This window comes from Empidonax traillii, unplaced genomic scaffold (assembly GCF_003031625.1).
Source record: "Empidonax traillii isolate 1590-97213 ecotype Southwest subspecies unplaced genomic scaffold, ASM303162v1 scaffold734:size1267433, whole genome shotgun sequence".
NCBI lineage: Eukaryota > Metazoa > Chordata > Aves > Passeriformes > Tyrannidae > Empidonax > Empidonax traillii.
In genome coordinates this window covers 1-20758 of record NW_020955927.1, presented here as the reverse complement: position 1 = coordinate 20758, position 20758 = coordinate 1, and the positions used below count along the sequence as shown (strand labels likewise).

Sequence of the window (20758 nt, the reverse complement as noted above, 5' to 3'; positions counted from 1 at the left end):
CAAAACAAGGCAGGCCACAGCCACAGGGTCCTTGCAGCAGGCAGCGTTTTAGGAACAGGAGCTGACAACTTCTCAGGAGGGAAAGCATGAGGGACAGAGGTGACATGACTCACCCAAAGGCCAGAAGAGGCCTTTCCTTGCCAGGGATTTCCCTCTGCATGGTGAGGTTTGTTTGGGAATTGTTCTAAATTCAGCAGCCGAGTCCCTCAGCAGCAGCTGCTCCGGTATCTGCGGGCGGTTGCGTCCGTATCCCACGGGATGAGGAGATTTGGAGATGCCAAAGCAGAGAGGGTGGTGAGTGTGTGGGGGACTCAGAGAACAGGGATGCCTCTTCTCCAGGGAGGTCTTCAGCCAGCTGGGGCTGGTCAGCACCACCCCCCTGAGCTGACGTGCCGGTGGTGGGACACCTCATCCGTGAGGCAATCAGTAACCAGGCACTGCGCTCCTCTCCACCCACTGTCATCACACATTCAGTCTGCCAGTCTCCCCTCCCTCTCCACCCCAACACAGAAGCTGTTCCCGACCTGTTCCCTGCCAGACCTCACCGCGTTTCTCAGCTCCCGGCTGGAGGAGAAGCAGCAGCAACACACACAGAGGGGCTGAACCTCCCGGGGCAGGAAAGACAGGGGGTTCCCACCGAGGAAAAGACACAGGGAAGTAAAACAAAGGAGATGGAGAAGGAAGGAAGGAAGGTGTCATGTCCTAGAGCCACCTCTGATCCTCCCTGCCTCCCTCTGGCACACGGGATGGGACACGGGGATGCTTCCCACCCGGTCACGGTTAGGATGGCACGGCTTAGAGACGTAGTGTTGTGGTGCAGATGATGATATATCCTGTCTGACTAGTCTTACCTGCGCCCTCGTGTATCAGCTCAGCAAAACTCACCGGTGGGGGGGTGGGATTTGGGGGGGTTTGTAAGGGCCCTTCAGCTCTGGGACCGCTTTGGGTGAGTGTGGGGAAAAAAAAAATCATCATCTGTGATGATCCATGTGACTGCCAGGGAGGTGAGGGTCAGGGTTTCCAGGGTGCAGGGGAGGGGTAGGAAGAAGCCTCGTGGGTCTTTGAGCCTCCACTTTTAAACAGTGCAATTTGCTGAAAGAGAAATGAACTTCAAACGCCCTTTGGGGGGAAAAAAAAATAAATAAAGGGGGGGAGGGAAAGGGGTTGAAGTTGTCATGCCACCGATTTCACCTTTGTCAAAAATTTTGGAGCCTTTTTATTTTTCTTTTTTTTTCCTTTTTCTGTTGCTATATGATAAAAACCAGTCATTAACAAAAAAAAAACTTTATCAGCAAAATGTTTAAATTATGTAATAAACAAAATAAAACAAAGATGTTGACTGGTGTCATTTTAAAACAGCCCCGAGACAGAGTCAGCACAAAGACAGCAAATGGCCGGGATAACCCGTGGCCAAACCCACCCACATCAGGGAGCCTGAGAAAATAAACCAAGAGGCAAGATCCAGCCAAAAGTATTCACCATTTACTGACCCCCATCCCCTTCCAAAAACCCAACTCATGGAAAAAAATAGCCAGGTCCATAGTGCCTGTCCCTAGGCAGTACAACAGCAGAAGGAAGACATGCCAGGGGCTAGAGTACATCTCACTTAAATAAAAGTGTAAAAGGCAGACATAATACTTGGTATATCAGTAAGCAAAAGCATAGATGCTGCTTTTATCAGAGAATCAGAAATAAGGAGGGGTGAGTCCCCAAAGTATCCTCCTCCTCCTTCCAGGGCCTCCTCTTTCACCACCACACAGGTCAGGGGGGTTTCAGCAGAGCTGACTTCTAGAATGGGGTAGCAACATTTTTCCCCCCTGAATCTTTTTTCCCCTCTGTGTGACATCTAAAGGAAGGTGGGAGGGTGTCAGAATGGAGCTGGACCCAGACAAAAGCCGTGGGTGGGTGAAGGGAGCACTGGGGGCTTCGGCCCCTCCGAGCTCTGCTCAGATATACAACGGGAAACCCCTGTGGAGAACCACCTGAGCCTCTGAGAAACATCCAGCACCACACAGGAGGGAGAGAGGGGGGGACAGACAGCACCAAAACAGAGACTGAAACACATTCAGGACATCTTCAATATTTTTTAAACCCATCAAATCGGGGTGCAGACACTGCAGTGGGAGGGGACAGGGCTCTCAGACATGAGAGCTCATGGCTGCAGACCCCTGGAGAAAGCCCCCCAATCCTACAGAGTCCTGGAGACATCACCCTGCCTTCTCCTGGGCTCTGGAACACCCAGGGAGCTGCCTGATACCAAAGGGACCAGTCTTGGAAGGAAAGGTTGTGCTTGAGCGTGTAAGGAGGTGGTAAGGAGACCTGTGTTTGCCGAGGAGGAACTTTGACAGAAAAGCCATCCCTCAGGGGCTTTGGGACTTGGGAAGTGTGGGAGAAGGAGTAGGGATACTCCTCCTGGCTGAAGGGAGCAGGTAAAGCAGGAAAGACTTTCCATCTCAGGAGCCCCTGCTAGCCTGGGATCCCCTCTTCCTCCATCCAGCATGTCACTGTGAGCTCAAAGGCACCTGGAAGCTCTTTTTTCCCTCCCCTTTAGCAAACAGCAACCACCCCATTGAGAAGCACCACGGAAGACCTGCAGCTGTGTGAAAATGGTCACCAGTGCAGAGCTCTAAGCCACAGCAAAACCACGTCAGCACCAGCCCCAAGAAGGTGAGGAGTGGGCAGGCTGGGAGGAGAACACCACAGGAAGCATCACCTGTGGGCCACAGCTCAAAACTCATCTCCCCCATCTGTCTCTGCATGCTGCTCGCTGAGCTACTGATGGGGAGGAAAACCTCACTGAGAACACGAGGAGGAGGAGGAAGAGGAGGAGGTGGTGGCAGTGTCCAAAGTAAGGACAGAGGGTCTAGTTCTGTGTGTGACAGACTAGGACAGGGGACCCACAGGGGGTGGAGGGTGGAAAACCACTCAGTCACAAACTTCAGGCTCCAAACTGTGCAAACTCCCAAGGCTGACACCAAGCAACGCCCACGTGCACCTCAGAGAAATGTTGTAGGAATGGGCTGTTCTTCAGCCAGCAGCACCTTCACAAACCAGGCGTCTCCTTCCTCCCACGAGCGAGGGACGGAGCACTTTGAAAAACCAGGGACTCTCCAGAGCCAGCGTGACACTGAACTTCATCTGCCACGCCGAAATCGAGGGTAGGGATCAGTTCAACACAGCCAAGGGCAGCCAGTCCGGCCAGATTTGAGGAGGCTCTCCTGCCTTCAGCCTAGCAGGCGCTCCAGCCTTTCCAGAGCTTGCTCATGGCAATTCAATGGCTTTTGTATTGTAGCAGCCTGGAGGAAGACTCCTCTGGATATCCTCCAGGTTCCTTATATCGGCCAGGATCTCATCGATGTTGCTCTGCAGCGTCTGCACGCGGTTCCTCTGCAGCGTGGCCGTCTTCTCCAGCTCACGCATCTCAGCCTTCAGCTGGTTGCTTCTGGTTTTGGCTTTGCTAAAATTCCTCTCCAGCTGCTCCAGGCCGTCCTCATCCACAGCGCCGGGCTGGTCTGTGGAACAGGAGGAAAACAAGGAATAAGAAAGCGTGGATTCAGGTTGAGGACTGCATCTTTCTAGGTACTTCACCTCCACCCTGATGCCCAGCCTGTCCACAGGCATCACCTGAGGCCAGCTTCCCACTGAACTCCCTCAACCCCAGCGGGGACCTGTCTCCATCCACCTCCCACAGCGGTGCCACAAAACCTACTCATCAGGCGCAGCAGCTCTTCCAGGGCACTCAGTGTCTCCTGCACGGCCACGCCTGCCTGGCCAGCCTTGTCATGGACCCTCTGAGCTTCCTGAGCTGTCTGGAGGAGGAAAGGCAGCAGCTGTGAGGTGCAGTCAAGCCCAAAAGGCAACAGGGGAGGGGGACAAGGCAAGGGAGATGGGGACCCACCTCCTGTATCACAGCGCCATCCGCCTCAACCTCCGAGAGCTTCCTCTCAAACTCGTCGTTTGCTTCCTTGGCCTCGCGCCGCAGGGCGGCCACCGCCTTCTCCAGGGCCAGGACCCCGTCGGCCGTCTGGTTGGCTTCCACCTTCAGCTGGGCGATCTCCTGGGGAAGGCAAAGGCACTTTCAGAGGGGTAGAGCATGGCCAAGATCAGTCTGGAATGCTGAGCTGGTGGAAACCGGTTCCTTCTACAGGGACGCAAAATGACCGCAGACCGGCCCGTATCCTGCATGTTCTCCCACCAGCTGCTCCAGAGGGATGTTCCTATGACTATGGCTCAACCCTTCCTGCACACATCAGCAAATCTCTGGGAATAACAACACTCATCTGGGAGCAGAACCCACAAGCAGCACTTTTGGGACCTCACAAGCCTGCCAGTGGCTCAGGCTGTGGGAGTGGAAAAATCCCCTTGGTCACTGAAAGGCGGCTACAGTGAGACGCCACACGGATCCTCACGGAAGAAACGTGCCTGCAGAGATCCACACACACCCACTGATCCACAGCCAAACTCTGGTGCCTCCAGGACCCACTGCAGCGAAACTTCAGCCCAAAAATCAATGCAGCAGGTCCAAAAGTCAAGCCATCAGCTCCACCATGAAGTTGCCAACTATCTCCTCTTCTTCCACCACACTTTTCCTTCCAAACCCTTTTCTGCCAGCACTAGCACCGGAGCCTGTCCTCACCTCTTGGATCCCTGTGGTGATCTCCTTCGCCTCTCCTGCAGCGCTGCTGGCCACCTTGGACTCGGAAGCGGCGCTGCCCAGGATTGCTGCGGCTCGGTCTGTCTTCTCCCTGGCACTGCTGACCATGCTGCTGATAACGGGCAGCCTCCTCATGGCATCCTCAGCTTCCCTCCTCTTGTCACCCGCCTGCAGGTTGAACTCTGGAAGAAACACGTGTGGGAATGAAGCTGCACCACCTTTGTGAGATTCCCCCGTGGGAAGGCAAAGGAAGGGTTTCTAGGACGTTACCCCTGAGGCTCTTCAGGATTTGTTCCACCTCGTAGAAGGTGGCGTTGCCAGCGCTCACGGCTTGCAGGGCTGTGCTCTTGGCGAGGCTGGCTCGGGACAGCAGCTGTGTCAGCTTCTGCAAACAGGTCAAAGGGACACAACAGGTGGATGAAGGACAGGGTATGGGAGGATTGGACGTGCCCAGATCAGCCTGGGAGGAGCTGGGCTGGAGGAGAAGACCCATCATCCTGTTCCCAAATGCCTGGCTCTTGCCCCTGAACCAAGGCTGGCACAGGCTTGTGCTGGGGCTCCTCAACAAACTCCAGCTCCTGGGGGACAACGCACCCCCCCGCCAATCTCTTACCGCTCTCTCTCCCTCTCGCTTTCGCAGCAGCTCCTTGGTCTCCTCCTCCCAGCGCCCCACACGGCTCTGCAGCTGCTTGTACTGGGCCATGGAGGTGTCCACCAGGCTCAGCAGAGCACTGGCATCCTGCTTCAGCCGGGATGCCTCCCCCTGAAACAGAGATGTGATGGGGGTCCCAGCATCCCCCCAGCGCTCCCCGGGAACCATGGGCAAAAGGGTGAGAAGATGCATATCCGAAGGCTCTCCAGTGGGGACAGAACCCTGGGAAGGGCTGGGCTGCTGGGCAGGGTAGTGGGGAGGGTGTCGGGGAGAGCAAAAGGTGCCACAGGCTCACAGCCCTCACCTCAAAGGAGCTGATGTCGGTCTCTGCCAGGCGGGACAGGGAGCTGAGGAGCACCAGGCTGCCCTGATAAGCCTCGTCTGCCTTGGAGGCCATTCCATCAGCATCAGCCCTCAGGCCTCCAGCCAGCGACTTCAGCTCCTCATACCTGCAGGGATGTGGGACTGGAGAGCCTGGTACCAGCCAGGCTGCCAACCCCTGCAGCGTTAATGCTGCCTTCTACATGGACTTGTTCATGCTCTCCCTGGCCCCGTGCAGATCTATCACGCAGGAAAACCCAACTGCAAATATCCCCAGCATCCCAGTCCCTCAGCCAAGCAGGGCATCCACTGGCTCCTTTCTCCTGCTCCAGGAACTAAGCGTGTCTCACACAGCTGAACCCTCATGGGCTCCACAGTGGCTCTGCTAATCCCCACCCTACAACTGAACCGGGATGTCCTCCTGCACATCCCAGTTCAGCTTCTTAACTTCCCTTAGGGCTGTTGCTCACACCCCACCCCAAACCCCACTGTGACACCCAAACCCCACTGTGGTGGGCTCTGGGGTGGCACCAGCCTGCCACACAGGAATCACAGGGCTGAAGCCACCCTTGGGCTAAACCCAGCCCAGATTTGCAACCACTCGTGGAACAGCCTGTACACAGACATGGCAGTTGCCTCAGCTGCTGGCAGTTCTGTGGGAGCACCGTGGTCCGTGTGGTGGGAAGCAGATGCTCCACAGAGCTGCCAAATCTCCATCTCCACCGCCCAGACGTGCCGGCGACTGAAGTCCCAGCAAGTCTCTGTGCCTCCAAACACACACACTGCTGCAGCTCAGATGGGGTGGCAGCAAAGGGGGTACAGGTGCTTGGCCACCCCTCTCCCCCCTCCCACGTCCTCCCCGTGACACGCAGGCCGGCACAGCCCCCACTCACTTCCCGAGCAGCCCCTGCAGGGAGCCGGAGGCGGCCGCCTCTCCACCAGCAGCCTTGCGTAGCAGCTCCAGCGCCTGCCGCGCGTCCTCCTGCGCCGCCCGCGCCGCTTGGTCCACGGTGTTGGCGGCTTGTGTGTGGCTGCAAGGGACAGAGCGAGGCTCGTGAGAAAGGTTCCCCACCCAGCTTCTCTCCACCAGCTTCCCTTACTGTTGTGTCCAGGGATGCTGGACTGCACCCTCTCAGGAAAAGCAGAGCATGTGGGAAGGAGGTCTGTGTTTTGTTTGTCCCTCCTGCGTCCCTCAAGGGTGGACAAGCAGCAGGGGGGAGGCAGATGCAGCCTGTTCCAGCTGGACACACAGCTGGCCAAACTCTCATTGCAAAGAAGCTTCTAAATCACACCCAACTCCACCCTCAAAGGCAGCTGAGGGCAACTTTATAAGGCAGCAAAGCCAGCCCAGCAGCTGCACCTTCCCCTGTCCCAGGCCTGGCACAGAGGCTTTGGCAGCTGCAGCCCAGCGGGTTCACAAGGCACCCAACGGGATCTCCTCAGTCCCGCTCCCCTCTCTCTCGGTCGACGGCGGCAGCAACTCACCTGTTGGCCAGTCTGAGAGCCTCCTGGGCCAGCAGCAAGAACTGATTCGAGCCCCCGGGAAGGCTTGAAACAGGAATGTTCTGAGGAGAGAGGGAGGCAAAGAGGTGTGAGTGCTTATCCCTGCTCTCCGTTCAGTTCAGCAGTGAAAGAGGCAACTGCAGCACATTAAACCTCCACCAGCCCCAAAGACCTCTGCCACCACCTCAAACCTCCACCAGCCCCAAAGACCTCTGCCACCACCTCTCCACGTCTGGGCTGCACAGAAAGGGCCACCAGAACACCTACACTCACAAAACAAACATAATATCTGGAATTCCTTAAATCCTTGCTCTCTCCATGCTTTTTTTTTATCCCAGCCCTGGGCCAGACTAGGAGTGTGTCCCATGAGGATGCTCTTACCACCCGGTGCAGGGCGGCTCCGCTGCGCTCCAGGTCCAGCCTGGCTCTCTCCAGCAGCTGCCGGGTCTCCTGCACCTGCCTCTCGTACCGGCTCCCCAGAGACCTCAGCCTCTCCACCGTGGCCTTGAGCTCGCCCAGGCGGCTCTGGGAGCTGGGACCCTGCCCCTTCATCCTGGCCACGCGGCCTTCCAGAGACCTGTCAGAAGCTGGTGAGATGGAAAGGGGGAGGCTGAGGAGAAACTCATTGCTCAGCAGAAGGGCACAGGCAGCAAAACCCTCCCCAGCACAGCCCAGATGGCCCCATTGCAGGGCATTCCAGGGTGGGTGGTACCTTGCAGGCTCAGGGCTTCCCTGAGGATGGTCCGCAGCATCTCCTCAGCCGCCTGCATTCTCCTCTCCAGCTCCTGGCCCTGGGCCCCACCACCAGCTTGCAGCCCTGAGAAGAGCAGCTCCAGCTCCGCCAGCTGCTGCAGGTACAGATCCACCTGCAACCACAGACCGGCCCATCAGCCAGCCAGCGGGACACCAGAGCCATGGGGAAAGACCAGGGTGGGAACCAGGTCCACGGTCCAGTCACAGAATGGAGAGCAATGTGAAGGCCCATTTTTGGACAGGGCACAAGGGGTCAGTTCACTGGGGTACAAAGCCAAAGTTCAAAATCACTCCTCACTTGCACCAGGAGATGCTTGAGGAGGACATGAGGAGACACCAAGGGCGAATGAATCATCCCTGCACCCCTTGCTGCTCAGGGGCCCTGGGACTGGCACAGATGCTCACCTGGGCTTTCACCTGGCCATAGCAAGCCGGGCACTCGCTCTCTTCGCAGCTGGGGCCCTCGAAGCCGGGTTTGCAGATGCAGCTCCCGTCGCTCCTGCACTTCAGGGGCTCGGCACCAACCGAGTTGCAGGCACAGGCTGCAGGTTGGAGGGACACGGGTTCAAAGCAGTCTGTCCCCACCTCAAGCCTCAGCACATCCTTTCATCACCCTCTCTCCCTGCTTTCCTCCCACCACTTAGCCTTGTGCTTTGGTTCCTGCTCCCCGCCCCCACTTTCCAGCCTTGGCTTTTGTGGCGCATCCCCCTTCCCACCAAGCGCTCGGGCACGTATTGTGCTGCTCAAACAGTGCCAGGGTCTGACCTCTGCACTTGTGGGCGGGGTCGGGGGCCAGGGGGTTGCCGAAGAAGCCGTCCTTGCAGCGGTCGCAGTGGAAGCCGGCGGTGTTGTGGATGCACTTGAGGCACTCTCCGGTGCGGCGGTCGCAGTTGCCCACGGCGTTGGGCTCCACGTTGCCGTTGCACCGGCACGGCTGGCAGGGCTGGGAAGCCGCTGGGTCCCCGAAGTAACCATCGGCACAGTACTCGCAGCTGTCCCCTGGGAAAGGAGAGAGGAGAAGCTCGTGCTCGTGCCCGCAGGGCAGAGGCTGCCTCGCTGCTTCTGCCTCACAGAAACGGGGGCGTTCAGCCCACCAGAGCTGGCCCAGCAGCACCACCACATCACCACCACAGCCAACACGTCAGGCAGGCTCTCAAAAGCTGGGTGCTACAGCTGACCTTGGCTAAGTCATTTCCCATTCGGTTTTTCCCCCTATTTTTTTATTTCCTCCCTCTCCCACTCATCCTTTTTCCATCCATGTTGTGTTTAGACCAGAACCTTTCCCGGGGCGGGGCAATGTGTGTTTTCACAGCCCTTGGGGCTGAAACACCCCATCTCAGGAAGGATCAGCAGTGCCTCAGGCAGGCTGGGCGGAGAGGATGGGACGGACCCACCCAGCTCCAAGCAGCCCTGTGCAGAGGGCAGAAGCTCTGGGAAAAGGCGGAGCAGAAGCAAGGAGAACGGGCATTACCAGCAGCCCCAGGAGGGCAGTAGTCACAGGTGACCTCCTCGCTGCCTGGCACCAGGGAGCAGCCCCGGCCGTGGCCGCAGGGGCAGGTCCTGCAGCCGTGCGGCTGCCGCGGGTCGCGGTAGGAGCCGAAGGGGCAGCTGACGCTGCTGCCCACGTTTTCATCTCCAGAGTAGCATTCGCCTGGAGGAGGAAGGAGAGGGCTTAGGGCAGTTTACTCACACCCCTGGTGGGGCACCCTCCACCACTCCACACTCCAGCATCCTCCATGAGATACCTCAACGTTCCCACACCTGCCCATACCACGCACCACATAAAATCATGGAACAGTTTGGGTTGGAAGGGACCTTTAAAGGTCACCCAGTCCGACTGCCCTGCAATAAGCAGGGACATTTTCAACTAGACCAGGTTGCTCAGAGCCCCGTCCAGCCTGAGGCATTGTCAGGCTTAACTTCAAAACAAAAAGTCAGAAGAGTTTATTGCCTTTAGGGCAGCAGGAGATGCTTTTCGTCCTCTCTCCAATATGCATCATCTACACCCACCAAAAGCATCTGATTGCAGTGCTTCTAGGCTCTGGGGAGTTTTGTCTGGGATGGTCTCCCACATTCCAGCCCCCTGAGTCACAGAATCAACTAGGTTGGAAAAGACCTCTGGGATCACCGAGTCCAACCTGTGACCCAACACCACCACGTCAACCGGACCAGAGCACCAAGTGCCATGTCCAGTCTTTCCTTAAACCCCTCCAGGCATGGTAACTCCACCACCTCCCTGGGCAGCCCATTCCAGTGTCTGAACCACTCTTTCTGCAAAGAAATTTCTGCCAAGTCAGTGCTCCTGATTCCCCCCCCCAGCTCAGTTCCTGGGACACAGGCAGCCGCCCTGCATCTCCATCCACCGCATTTCCATTTCCCACAAGCACAGCGTGGCGGCTCCTCTTACCGGTGTCAGGATCGCAGATTCCTCCCCCCTGGCAATTGCAGGGCACGCAGGGGCTGAAGGGCCCTCGGGCAGGGCTGTCTCTGCGGTAGCCGGGGGCACAGCTCTCACAGAACTGCCCCCCGTACGCCGCGGGGCACTCGCAGCGCTCCACCCACGGAGCGGGGACACCAGGGACGGGCTGTGCCGACACCAGGGTGACGTTGTCGATGTAGCCAGTGCCTGGAGGGAGGTACAGCCAGTCACCCCTGGGGGACAGCAGTGCCACCTGCAAGACCCCCACAGCCAGGACCTGCACAGGTTACACGTTTATTGCAACGCCCACGGGCAAACGGAACAGCCAAATCTGTCCACCTTGCTCAATCTCTTCGTAATTTAACTTTGCCACCTATTATTATTATTATTATTATTATTATTATTATTATTATTACCTTTATAATACCTTTTAGCAAAAGTGTCTCTACCTGGAGACCTGGCATCTCCAGCAATGAGGAGATGCCAACCCTGTGCTTGCGAGCTCTCCCCACACTTACTGTACTCCCCAAAGGTGGCTCGGATCCAGAGGGCTGTCAGGTTTCCCAGCAGCCTGCGAAATTCCAAGTGATTCAGCCTCGGGCTCCACTTGCTGCTCGGGTGCTCGTCCAACCTGCCGTGGGAGAGGGGGGAAGTGGAATTGGTTTCAGGAAAACAAGATGCCTCCACAGGAAAACGTGACAGCCCTCGCCCATCTCCCTCCTGAGCTCAGGGCTTTGAGGAACAACCTCCACCCATACAATTGACTCCAGGCTGGGCACCCAGCCCAATCTCAAGCCAGATTTTCTCCTGCTCCTCTCACAAAGTAACCCCCTTCTCCAGGAGAGAAGCCCCTAAGGTGGATCCAGCCCAAACCAGGCCGTCATCTGCAACCTCTAAAGGATCACAGCTGAATCCAGGAGCCGTTCCTGCTCCTCCCTACCCAAAACGCCTCAGCCTCCCCCTTTACCTGAACGTGTACGTGTGGCTGACACCACAGGGCAGGACCTCCCCCTGGGGTAAGAAGGGGGCAGTGACTCTCAGGCCGTCTCCTTCCAGGATCACGTCGTGTGGAGATGGCTGGAGTCCCCCTCGGTCCAGGCGGTAATCGAAGGAGAGCGTCTGGCCATAGCTCAGTTGCTGGTTCCCGAGGAATTTCACTGCAAAGCGAAGGGAAGGAAAACTAAAGGCTTCAAAATCTTGCCTTCCTCCTAAAGGCTCAGATCACGGGATCAGAGCAAGGAAAGGGTTCACTGTCACTTCTGCCCCTCGGCCATCCCACACCTACCGGGTGCCACGAAGTATATCGGCTCCGATGTCCTCGCCGCTATGAAGGCGTCCTGATGGCGTGGGGACCACTGGAGCTGGGCTGGGGAGCCGCTTTCATGGACACCTCGCCAGCCCTCAGCACCTGCAGCACCGACAAGGAGCCATCAGCGGGGACAGGAAAAGTGTTTCCGGGACTCCAGCAACCTTCTCCAGCTGTATCTTATCAAAGCCCGCCAGCTTCCCACTCCCAGCTTCTGAGGGGGCAGCACGGGTATCCCTGTGCCCACACATCTGGAAAACAGCCTGGATGGGCACAGAGGCTTCCTCCCAGTGGCAGGGAAGACATGCTGAATGAAGCCTGTGCTCCCCCAAACCTTACACCCTCCTTCTGCCCACTATCATCAGTTCATGCCACCCATCAAAAGCAGGGGTGCCGCAGCCACAGGCAGGTTGGATGAAGGCCCAAGGAGCAAGTGTGGCCTGGGGCTGACCCCCAGCAGGGCTGTGAACCAGGGAGCTCCTCCAGCACATCGAAGAGAAGGGTTGGCAAACACTCCCAGGAGTCAGGGGGACACCCTGCTTGGGCCTCACCTTGCTGGAAGGTGGAGGTGATGTTGTGGACGCTGTGGTTGTCCGCGCTGACACACGTAGCCGAGTGCCCGTAGCAGAAGCAGGGGGAGCAGCCCATGGGGTTTCTGGCATCCAGGTTATAGAAGTGTCGCTTGCACCTGGGAAAATGCAAGAAGGTGACAAAGGTAAAGTTCATTTTTTTGTTTTTTACTGGCCAACAAAACCATTCTTTTAATGGCAACTGTGCAACACAGCCCTCGCCAGGGTTCAAGGTCATCGCCAGGCTGGGATGGCAAGGCAGGCATGTGCAAATGGTTTCCCACTGCCAGAGGGCAGGGCTAGATGGGATACTGGGAAGGAATTCTTCCCTGTGAGGGTGATGAGGCCCTGGCACAGATTGTCCAGAAAAGCTGTGGCCGTCCCAAAGCCAGGTTAGATGGGGCTTGCAGCAAACCTGGGCTAGTGGAAGCTGTCCCTGCGCAGGGCAGGGGGCTTGGAATCGGATGATCTTCCAGGTCCCTCCCAGCCCAAACCCTCCCAGGATTCCGTGATTCTGTGCCCTGATAGGGAGATGGAGGCCATGCCCCGCAGCGGTGCAGCACATCCCTGACACACCCACCTCTCACAGCGCTCCCCGGCAGCGCTCGCCTTGCAGACACAGCGGCCGGAGCGACAGTCCCCGGAGCTGCCCGCCGGGTCACACTCGCACTGCAGGCTCCTGCAACAGGGACAGCAGCAACCTCGACCTGGATTTCCAGCTCAGCCTGGGAGCTCAGTGCCCCCTGCTACCACAGGAGAGAGCAGAGAAACACCCCCCAGATACTATTCCCGTGCTGGAAGGGGAAAAATAACCAGCAGAGCCATCTCTGCAAGGAAAACCTGCAGTGATGTGGGTGCCAGGCTGAGACTGCCCAGTGCTACCACTCCAGGACACCCCAGAGCACCTGACCCACCCACAAGAGCAAAGTGAAGCTCTGCTAATAAACCCCAGCCGAGTTTAACAGGTCCTGGCTGAGCTCCAACAGGCGGCAGCACCCGGAGGAGGCTGCAGAAGGGCAGGCACAGCAGCACAGCTGCAGGCAGTGCCCCCCTCACCCACACCCTTCGCCTGCCTGCGGCCCCAAAGGAGCAACAGTGGGGTGAGGTAAGGAGGGAGAGGACACAGCACTGAGGAAGTCAAAGCAGACATGCTTCTAAAGGTATTCAAACAGGGCATCGTGCAAAGGAAGGGCTTGATTTTCACACGCCCATCTCCTTGTGAGTGGCACTGACACCCGGCAGGCCCACCGTGGGCAGGTTCTGTTTTACATGGCCAAGCCTGGCTGTCGCCTGTTTGGTGTTTTCTGGGTGATGAGACAACAGCCTCAGTGTGTGGGTAAGCTCAGATTTTGGTGCTGCTGCAGGACAGTGAGCTCTGCAGGCTGGCACAGAGGTCCAGCCCCACTGGAGCTCGCTCTCTCCCAGCAAGGTTGGCTCAAGGCTGCCGTGAAACAAACTCTGCCCTTGCACGGGGTGTTTTCAGCCAGCTGGGGTGCTGGGATCGCTCTGGGGGCCGGCCCTCCCGCTGTCCCCAGCAGGTCAGCACTCACTGCCCGCTCCTCCGGCACCCGGCCTCGGACAGCGCCTCAAAGCCCGGCTGGCAGCGGTCACACTTGTCCCCCGTCGCACCGGGCTTGCAGCTGCACCGCCCGGAGCTGTCACACTGCGGGCCCAGGGAGCCTGTGGAGAGAGGGGAAGCAGAGGTTGGTGGAACAAGACGACCTTAAAGGTCTGTGAGTCTGTGATTATCTCAGAGGGCGGGTGGGTCTTGTGGCGTGTAGGAACCCGGAGCCTGACCTGCCCAGGTGCTCAGCGGGTGCTTTAGGCCCCCCTATAGCTCTGAGCAGACGCTGAGCCCTGCAGGCTGCTGTGCACGTACCCCAGGGGTGGCAGTGGCAGAGCAGGCAGCACTCCCGCTCCCGCCGTCGGAAGAAGCCGTCCTTGCAGCGCTCGCAGCGGGCGCCCTCCGTGTTGCCCAGGCAGCCCAGGCAGCGGTACCCGTTCCCCGTCTCCTGCAGCAGCTGCCAGTCGAACACACACTGCCAGGACATCCCGTTGCAGTCGCAGACTGGGGAGAAGAGAGCAGAGAGACACCTCAGACAGTGTTTAGAGATGAGGGTGCCAGCTGTAAACCCACCCTGAGGGCCAAGGAATCGGCCCAGGCGGCGCAAATGTCCCCTTCTCGCTCTGCTAAATAACAAGCCCCGTCCCCACATCTCTGTGCCACAGAGGAAAGCAGGCACAGCTGAGAGGATGCTTGGCAAAGACAGGCAGGAGAATGGAACCCCCCAAGGGAAAAAGCTGGGTCCTCAGGGGCACAGAGCCTGCTGAGGAACTGCTCCAAACCACCCTCACGCTCCCTCCGAGGAACTCCGCTCACTGCTGGATACAGACAGTGCCCTGTGCTCGATCCACAGAGAGGCTCCTCCTTCCCGGCGCTCTCCTGGCCCGGCTCAGCCGCGGGACACAGGCTCCCTGTCCCTCTGCATCCGTGATTCCCAGCACCAGGCGCAGCCTCCTGCTCCGTGCTCACTCACACCCGGGCGCCACCCTCCCTCCCACACACCCATCGGCACCCACATTCCAGACGGAGGCACTCAGCCGAGCCTCTGCCAAGAGCAGAGGTGACCTCACGCACCAGCAAACAAGGAGAGAGATTTTTCCAGCTCCGGCAAACACGGCTCTTCCCTCGCAGCCCGGCTGCCAGGAGACCGACACCCAGCTGCGGGAGGGGACCTGTGGGCACCACAGAACTCCTGCCCCCGGGGTGTGGGAAAGCATCCCCAGCCTCGGTGGGCATCCCCAGTGACCCAAGGACACGGACAATACAGACCAAGAGCAGCAGCACGGGACTTCCTCAAAGTCTTTGTGCTCACCTTCACCGCGGGAAGATCCCACTTGGGTGGGATCTGCAGTGAGATTTCGAGCTGGAAGGGACCCATAAGGATCCCTTATGGAGTTGAACTCCTCCCACGCATCACCCTACCCTAGGTCTACGTAATCCGGAGGATTTACCGGGTTGCTAAATTACAGGCGTGAGCACCGTTCCCCCGGGGAATGAAAACCTTTCTTCAGGTGTTGCTCCCTGGCTGCAGCCTGTTAGGAGCCAGCTCTCCTGGCACAGGTTCAGCTCTCACTAATCCAAAGCCATTTAAGATGGTGTGGCAGGTTAGTGCCATCACCCCACCTGTGTGGCCGCTCCTGGTCTTCTCCTGGAAAGCTGAGAGCTCAGGCAGGCTAATCCTTATCCAGAGCAAGAGGTGGAGCACGTAGGAACTGCTGGAAGACGAGGACCAGCTGAGGATGGGATCATTTCTGTATCTAGGTGCCCTGAGGCTCTGCTCTGAGATCATCCATGGAAAAGAGCAGGCTCACAGAGGAGAAGCTTTGCAGCTGGATTTCTGCAGTGCTACGTCAGGACACAGGAGGCACATGGAACGCATCCAGCGGGACATCGTTCCCCCAGCTCCCACCCAGCAGGATAATGCATGAAAAATGCTTGATTGCTGGGATGAGATGAATTCCCACATCAGAAAGGCTTGGAGACAGGAGACAGGCAGCTTCAGGCCTCTTAAACTGTCTTCTTAAATTCACCAAACCAGAAAATGTGGCAGGGTCTGCGTGGAGCAGATCCAACAGCCTGCAAAGACCCCTCCTTCCACCAGGAGATCAACAGAGCTTTGCATGCAGTGAAACCTCCACGTCAACACAAGCCATTCCCTGCTCCATGATCTTGGGACAGCAACCCAGAAGGCTGCCCAAGTCTGGGCATCCCCATTGCCCAACTCCTTTCTCACTGCAGGAACACCTGCCTGGGGCTCCATCAGCATTGGCAGGGACAGACCCCACACCAGGAGCCAAAACCTGCTGTTTGGTGCCTTCTCCTTTCCAACACCCCTGAGTTAAACACCTTGTTGGTGCAGTGGAGCTCTGACCTCCACAATCCAGCTCTTCCCTGAACCCTGGGAAGTCCCTCCAGCCACCCTGAGCTGCCACACAAAAGGCTCCACACGGATCAGAATACAAGTGTCCTGACCCTGCTGCTCTGCTGGATCACACCTGAACCCAGTTTTTTTTTTACAGGATTACATGGGCTAATTACAAACCCACATCTCTAGAGCTGGGGCTAGGGAGAGCACGAGAGACTGAGTTACAACCACCAAGGCCCCTCAGAAAATCTGCTGCAGCATAAAAACACAGTTGGTATCGACTGTCGCTTTTACACACACACAGAAATAGGTTCAAGGGTCCATGGAAAAGGAGCAGTTTCCCACACACTGCCAGGAAGGAGGAGGAAAGGAATCTACAGCAGTATTTTTAAACTTGCATGTAATTAAGGCTGGTGTAATAATTAACCCAAGTAGCATGTAAAGCTAAACAGGTATTTTCTTTTTTTTTTTTTAAGAAAAAAGCCTAAACCAAAACATTTATTCAGCACTTATTACACCCCTGTTGCACCACACTCAATACTGATAAAATCCAACTTCAAGCCCAGTAGCGTTCAGAACACCACTAAAGCAGACAAAAAAAAAAAAAAATTAAAATCACTCAGTATTTACAAAATACAAGTGAAGCTGATTTTTACCAAACGTGCTACAGGCCAGTAAAACTGAAGCCCTGCTACTGAATTACCACTGGGCTGGACGCCCCCAAACCTCCCTGCACTACCGCTCTCCGCTACAACTGCACGTGCCAGAGGACCCGCTGGATTTTTAAAGCTCATCGTCAGCCTACGGACCACGGGAGACTCGCCCGTCTCCCACGGGGTGCAGCAGGGCTGTGGGCACCTTGTGAGCCCCACGGACTCTCACGAACTCCGAACACCACCACGCCGCTAACATCAGACTGGATCCTGGGCGATTCCAGCTCTTCTCCCGGCTCGGGGAAGGTTTTGGTGACAGCAGCGACTGCCCGGGCGATGCTCGTGCTCACACCCAAATGCCACCCCAGCAGCAAGGCTTCCTACAGACAGCAACAACCTAACCGCACGTGAATAACTCACTGAAAGGGGATGCCAGTGAAAAAACAAAGTCTAAGAGCTCACGGGATGTTTAACCCTGGAGGAAAATCAAGCAGCACCCACAGCTCCAACGGCGAGCCCGAAGGCGGGAGGGCAGAGCGCCCTGGGCAGGGTGACAGCTCCCGGTTACCGGCGCTGACAGAGCTGCGAGCACACCCGCCCGTCCCAGCGGGGCCAGCCGACCTTCCCGAAGCCTCACCTTGTGCTCGGCGTGCGCTCGGGGCCGCGGGCAGGAGGGACAGGAGGCAGGCGAGGGGCAGGAGGAGCCAGCGGCCGGCCATGGCTCCTGCCGGGCAGCACGGGGCGCCCGGGCCGGCGGGATCGCCACCAGCGCTGCCTGCTGCCTTGTTTTCCCGTGTGTTTTTTATCGGCTGCTCCACCTGAGTCACTCCCGACAGGAAGGAGCACGTGTGCCGTGGGCTGACTCACCGCCAGCGGGGAGAGCCCAGCCCAGGCGGCGCACACGGGCGCCCGCCCCATCCACGGAGCACCCCGAGGAGCTCCTGCCTGCACCCTCCTACCCTCCTAGGGCTGATAGCTCACGGGCAGGGGAATAAAATCTACCTGCGGACGCCCCTCCTGCCCGTCCCCCTCGCCCACCTCCATCCCCGCCGCCGTCGCTGCCTCCGCGGGCAGGGCACCGGGGCTGGCTGGGGAGGGCCGCGCTGCCCGGGCACGCAGGCGGCTCGCAGGGAGCGAAATCAAACACGATGAGCTCACAGGAAGTCTGGGGAGGGTGGATGGGGGATGTCTGCTCGCAAGCCAAGGCCCAGCCAACCAACCTGCAGGAGCGGGGCTCGTTTCAGGTGAGCAGTGGGACTGGCGATGCAAAGAGACCCCCAAGGACAGCTTGGGTAAGTGCTCAGGAAGCAGATCAGTAGGGATTTACCAGGTAAGCGCCAAGTTCAGGAAATCCCCAGACCTAGAAATGGGGTGGAGGCAGGAATCATCCCACACGTTTGCCTGCTTTTGCTCCCAAGTTGGAAAATGAGCTTAGATGGGCCCTTGGGCTCACGTAGTACATCCACTTTCATGCTAGAAGGAGGATGAGGAGTGGAGACAGAGAGGGGAGAAGGCTTGTCTGAGGCTGCTGCTGGAGCCAGGAGGAGGATGCCAGGCTCCACAGCCCCAGGTCCATTAGCTCTTTGTTCTCAAGGGTAGCCAGTGAGCCAAACAAGCCAATTCCACCTTGTTCCTCACCTTTGACTTGCAGGAGGGACACAAAGACCTCCACAGGAGAAGAGAGGAATCTGGAGGCAGTGGTCTTCCTCATCCTGCACACCCCAGGATAAGCAAAAACATCAGCACATCCACCTGACCTGCAGAAGCAGCCCACGAGGGGATCACAGGGAGGATGGGCCCTCATGTTCCCCTTCCTACCACCACGGGACACCTACTGTGACAACTGCCTCGAGGGGTCCATGAGCACCTTTAGATGGAATGAAGTCACCCAACAAATTTTAGATCCCCTTCTCCAGTAGGGATTCAAACTCAACCCAAGGTGCTGTTCGTGCTGCTCGTTTCGGAGCTGACAGACCCGGGTGATTAACACTGAGGCCCTAGTCTGAGCATCCTGCAGCCTCCAGACACTCCAGACACCTGGAGCTGACTCAGAGGGCTTTCCTCTGTGCCTCCTGGTGATCTCATGGGCGCAGCCAGCCCCAGCTCACCACATCTCTGCACCTCCCTTCACCGGCCGTACCTGCCTCTGCTGATTGACTCAACCTGCTTTTATAAACAGGCGGTTTCCTTTTCATTTCACTTGCTGGATCTTAATATAGCCCACAACAAGGAAACCAGCTCCCCAAAATGCGATGGTGGCATGGTGGGTTTTGGTACCCAAGCTTGTTTTGTCCGGTTTTCATTACTTTAATTCTTAGGATCCGCTTACTCCTCTAAGGAAACACAATCCCCTTTGCTCCAAAGTACCTCTCTTACCTGAAACACCTCTCCTGTGTCCTTCCTACTGCTGACACCTCTCTGCTCAGGAAGCTCATCTCCTCCAACAGCGTGGAGTGTACAGCAGTTCCCTAGGACCTCACCCAGCCCTGGGCTGACTTCTCTCTTGGAAAACCAGCTCTTGCCATCAGGAAGCTTTTCCCTTATCTGTCTCCTCCGTGTTATCCCTTCTATCTCGCTGTTACCACCCCACCTCTCACCCCACTGTGCAAACAAGGCCCGGACACAGCTCGCTCCTCAGTCATTCCTGCATATTTACTTAGGTTACTCTTACCTCGTCATCCTCCACCATCCCTCAGGATCATCTCTGAAAACCACAGGAATGTGTGCCTCATCCTCCTTCCAGATCACCTCTGAAAACCACACCAACACATGCCACGAGACCACCAAAAAAAATATGTATATTTCTGGGGCCCTGATTCTCTGGTCTGGAACAAAGGGCCTCCCCCCACCCTCCACAGAGCAAACGTCGCCCATCACAACCCACTGCTACAGCAGCACCCTCCAGAAAAGGTCTCATGTAAACAGGGTTAACAGAAATATTACCTTTAGAGTGAGCAGGAGCCTAAGCAAAGGGAGGCACGAAGAGAGTTGGTGCTCATCACACAGTTTTTCTTCCCTGGAGAACCCGTGTCTTTTAATCTGCAGCACAAGAAAACGTTCTGTGTTCATTCACAGCGGAGCCAAGGAAGCTGCTGCTGCAGGGAGACTGTCACCACAGAGGCTCACAGGTTCATCAGTCCTTGAGGGTGTGGCCATGGCAGAATGAGCAGCTCCAAAGACTGTCTGAATCTCTGTAACAATCTGAATTTTGCTGTTGGTTGCAGGTGGTAAGTAATAAGGTCCCAAAGCAATAGTTTTATTGGTGTAACTACGGGAAAAACAAAACAAAACAAAACATTTTGGTGGCTCATGATGGATAAACACCATGATGCTATCTTGATCCCCTACCACTCTGCTTACTAGAGCCTGGCACTAAGTGCCACATCCAGTCTTATCTTAAAACGCTACTGGTACAGAGGATTCACCACTTTCCTGAGCTGCCCATTGAAATGATTGATTACCCTCTCCTCAGAGAATTTCTTCCTAATATCTAGCCTCAACCTGATCTGGCAGAGCTTAAGACCATGTCCTCTTGTCTTCTTGATAGCTGCCTGGGAGAGGAGACCAATCTCCACCCGGCTACAACCTCCTAGCAGGTAGTTGTAGAGTGTGATGAGGTCTCCTCTGAGCCTCCTCTTCTCCAGACTAAACAACCCCAATCCCAGACTAAACAACCCTCCCTCCCTCCTCATAGGACCTGTGCTCGAGTCCCTTCACCAACCTGCTTGCTCTTCTCTGGACCTGCTCCAGCACCCTGACACCCTTCCTGAGGGGCCTGAACTGGACACAGAACTCGAGGGGTGGCCTCATTAGTGCTGAGTCCGGGGGAAGTAATCACTTCCTTGCACCTGTTGGCCACACTGTCCCTGATCCAGGCAAGGATGTCACTGGCCTTCTTGGCCACCTGGGCACGCTGCTGGCTCATGTTCAGCTTCCTGTCCATCCAAACTCCCAGGTCCCTTTCTGCCTGGCTGCTCTCCAGCCACTCTGTCCCCTGCT

At 57.1% G+C, this 20758-nt stretch overlaps 1 protein-coding gene across 1 annotated transcript; it reads right to left on the bottom strand.

The window, feature by feature from the left end:
- Positions 1-1830: 1830 nt before the first annotated feature.
- Positions 1831-17677, bottom strand: LAMC2 (laminin subunit gamma 2). Its single transcript, XM_027900523.1, has 24 exons — positions 17627-17677; positions 16989-17139; positions 14057-14245; positions 13728-13857; positions 12758-12856; positions 12160-12296; positions 11588-11710; positions 11270-11459; positions 10821-10933; positions 10291-10509; positions 9355-9534; positions 8649-8882; positions 8289-8425; positions 7843-7996; positions 7512-7717; positions 7113-7192; positions 6539-6658; positions 5611-5764; positions 5268-5417; positions 4925-5039; positions 4637-4836; positions 3899-4057; positions 3710-3809; positions 1831-3512 (listed from the first exon to the last, which is right to left on the bottom strand). Exons 1-24 carry the CDS (start codon positions 17675-17677, stop codon positions 3262-3264), a joined length of 3642 nt encoding a protein of 1213 aa, XP_027756324.1. The 3' UTR covers positions 1831-3261.
- Between the last annotated feature and the right edge of the window lie 3081 nt (positions 17678-20758).

Bases quoted from the DNA above. Each gene is read 5' to 3' on its own strand.
- LAMC2 (XM_027900523.1), bottom strand. From the start codon at position 17,677: ATGGGGCGGGCGCCCGTGTGCGCCGCCTGGGCTGGGCTCTCCCCGCTG. The intron at 10,934-11,269 runs GTAAAGGGGGAG...CTCCCACGGCAG, and splicing joins AGCCACACGTACACGTTCAG to GTTGGACGAGCACCCGAGCA. The intron at 8,883-9,354 runs GTAATGCCCGTT...CTCCTTTCCCAG, and splicing joins CTGCCCTCCTGGGGCTGCTG to GGGACAGCTGCGAGTACTGT.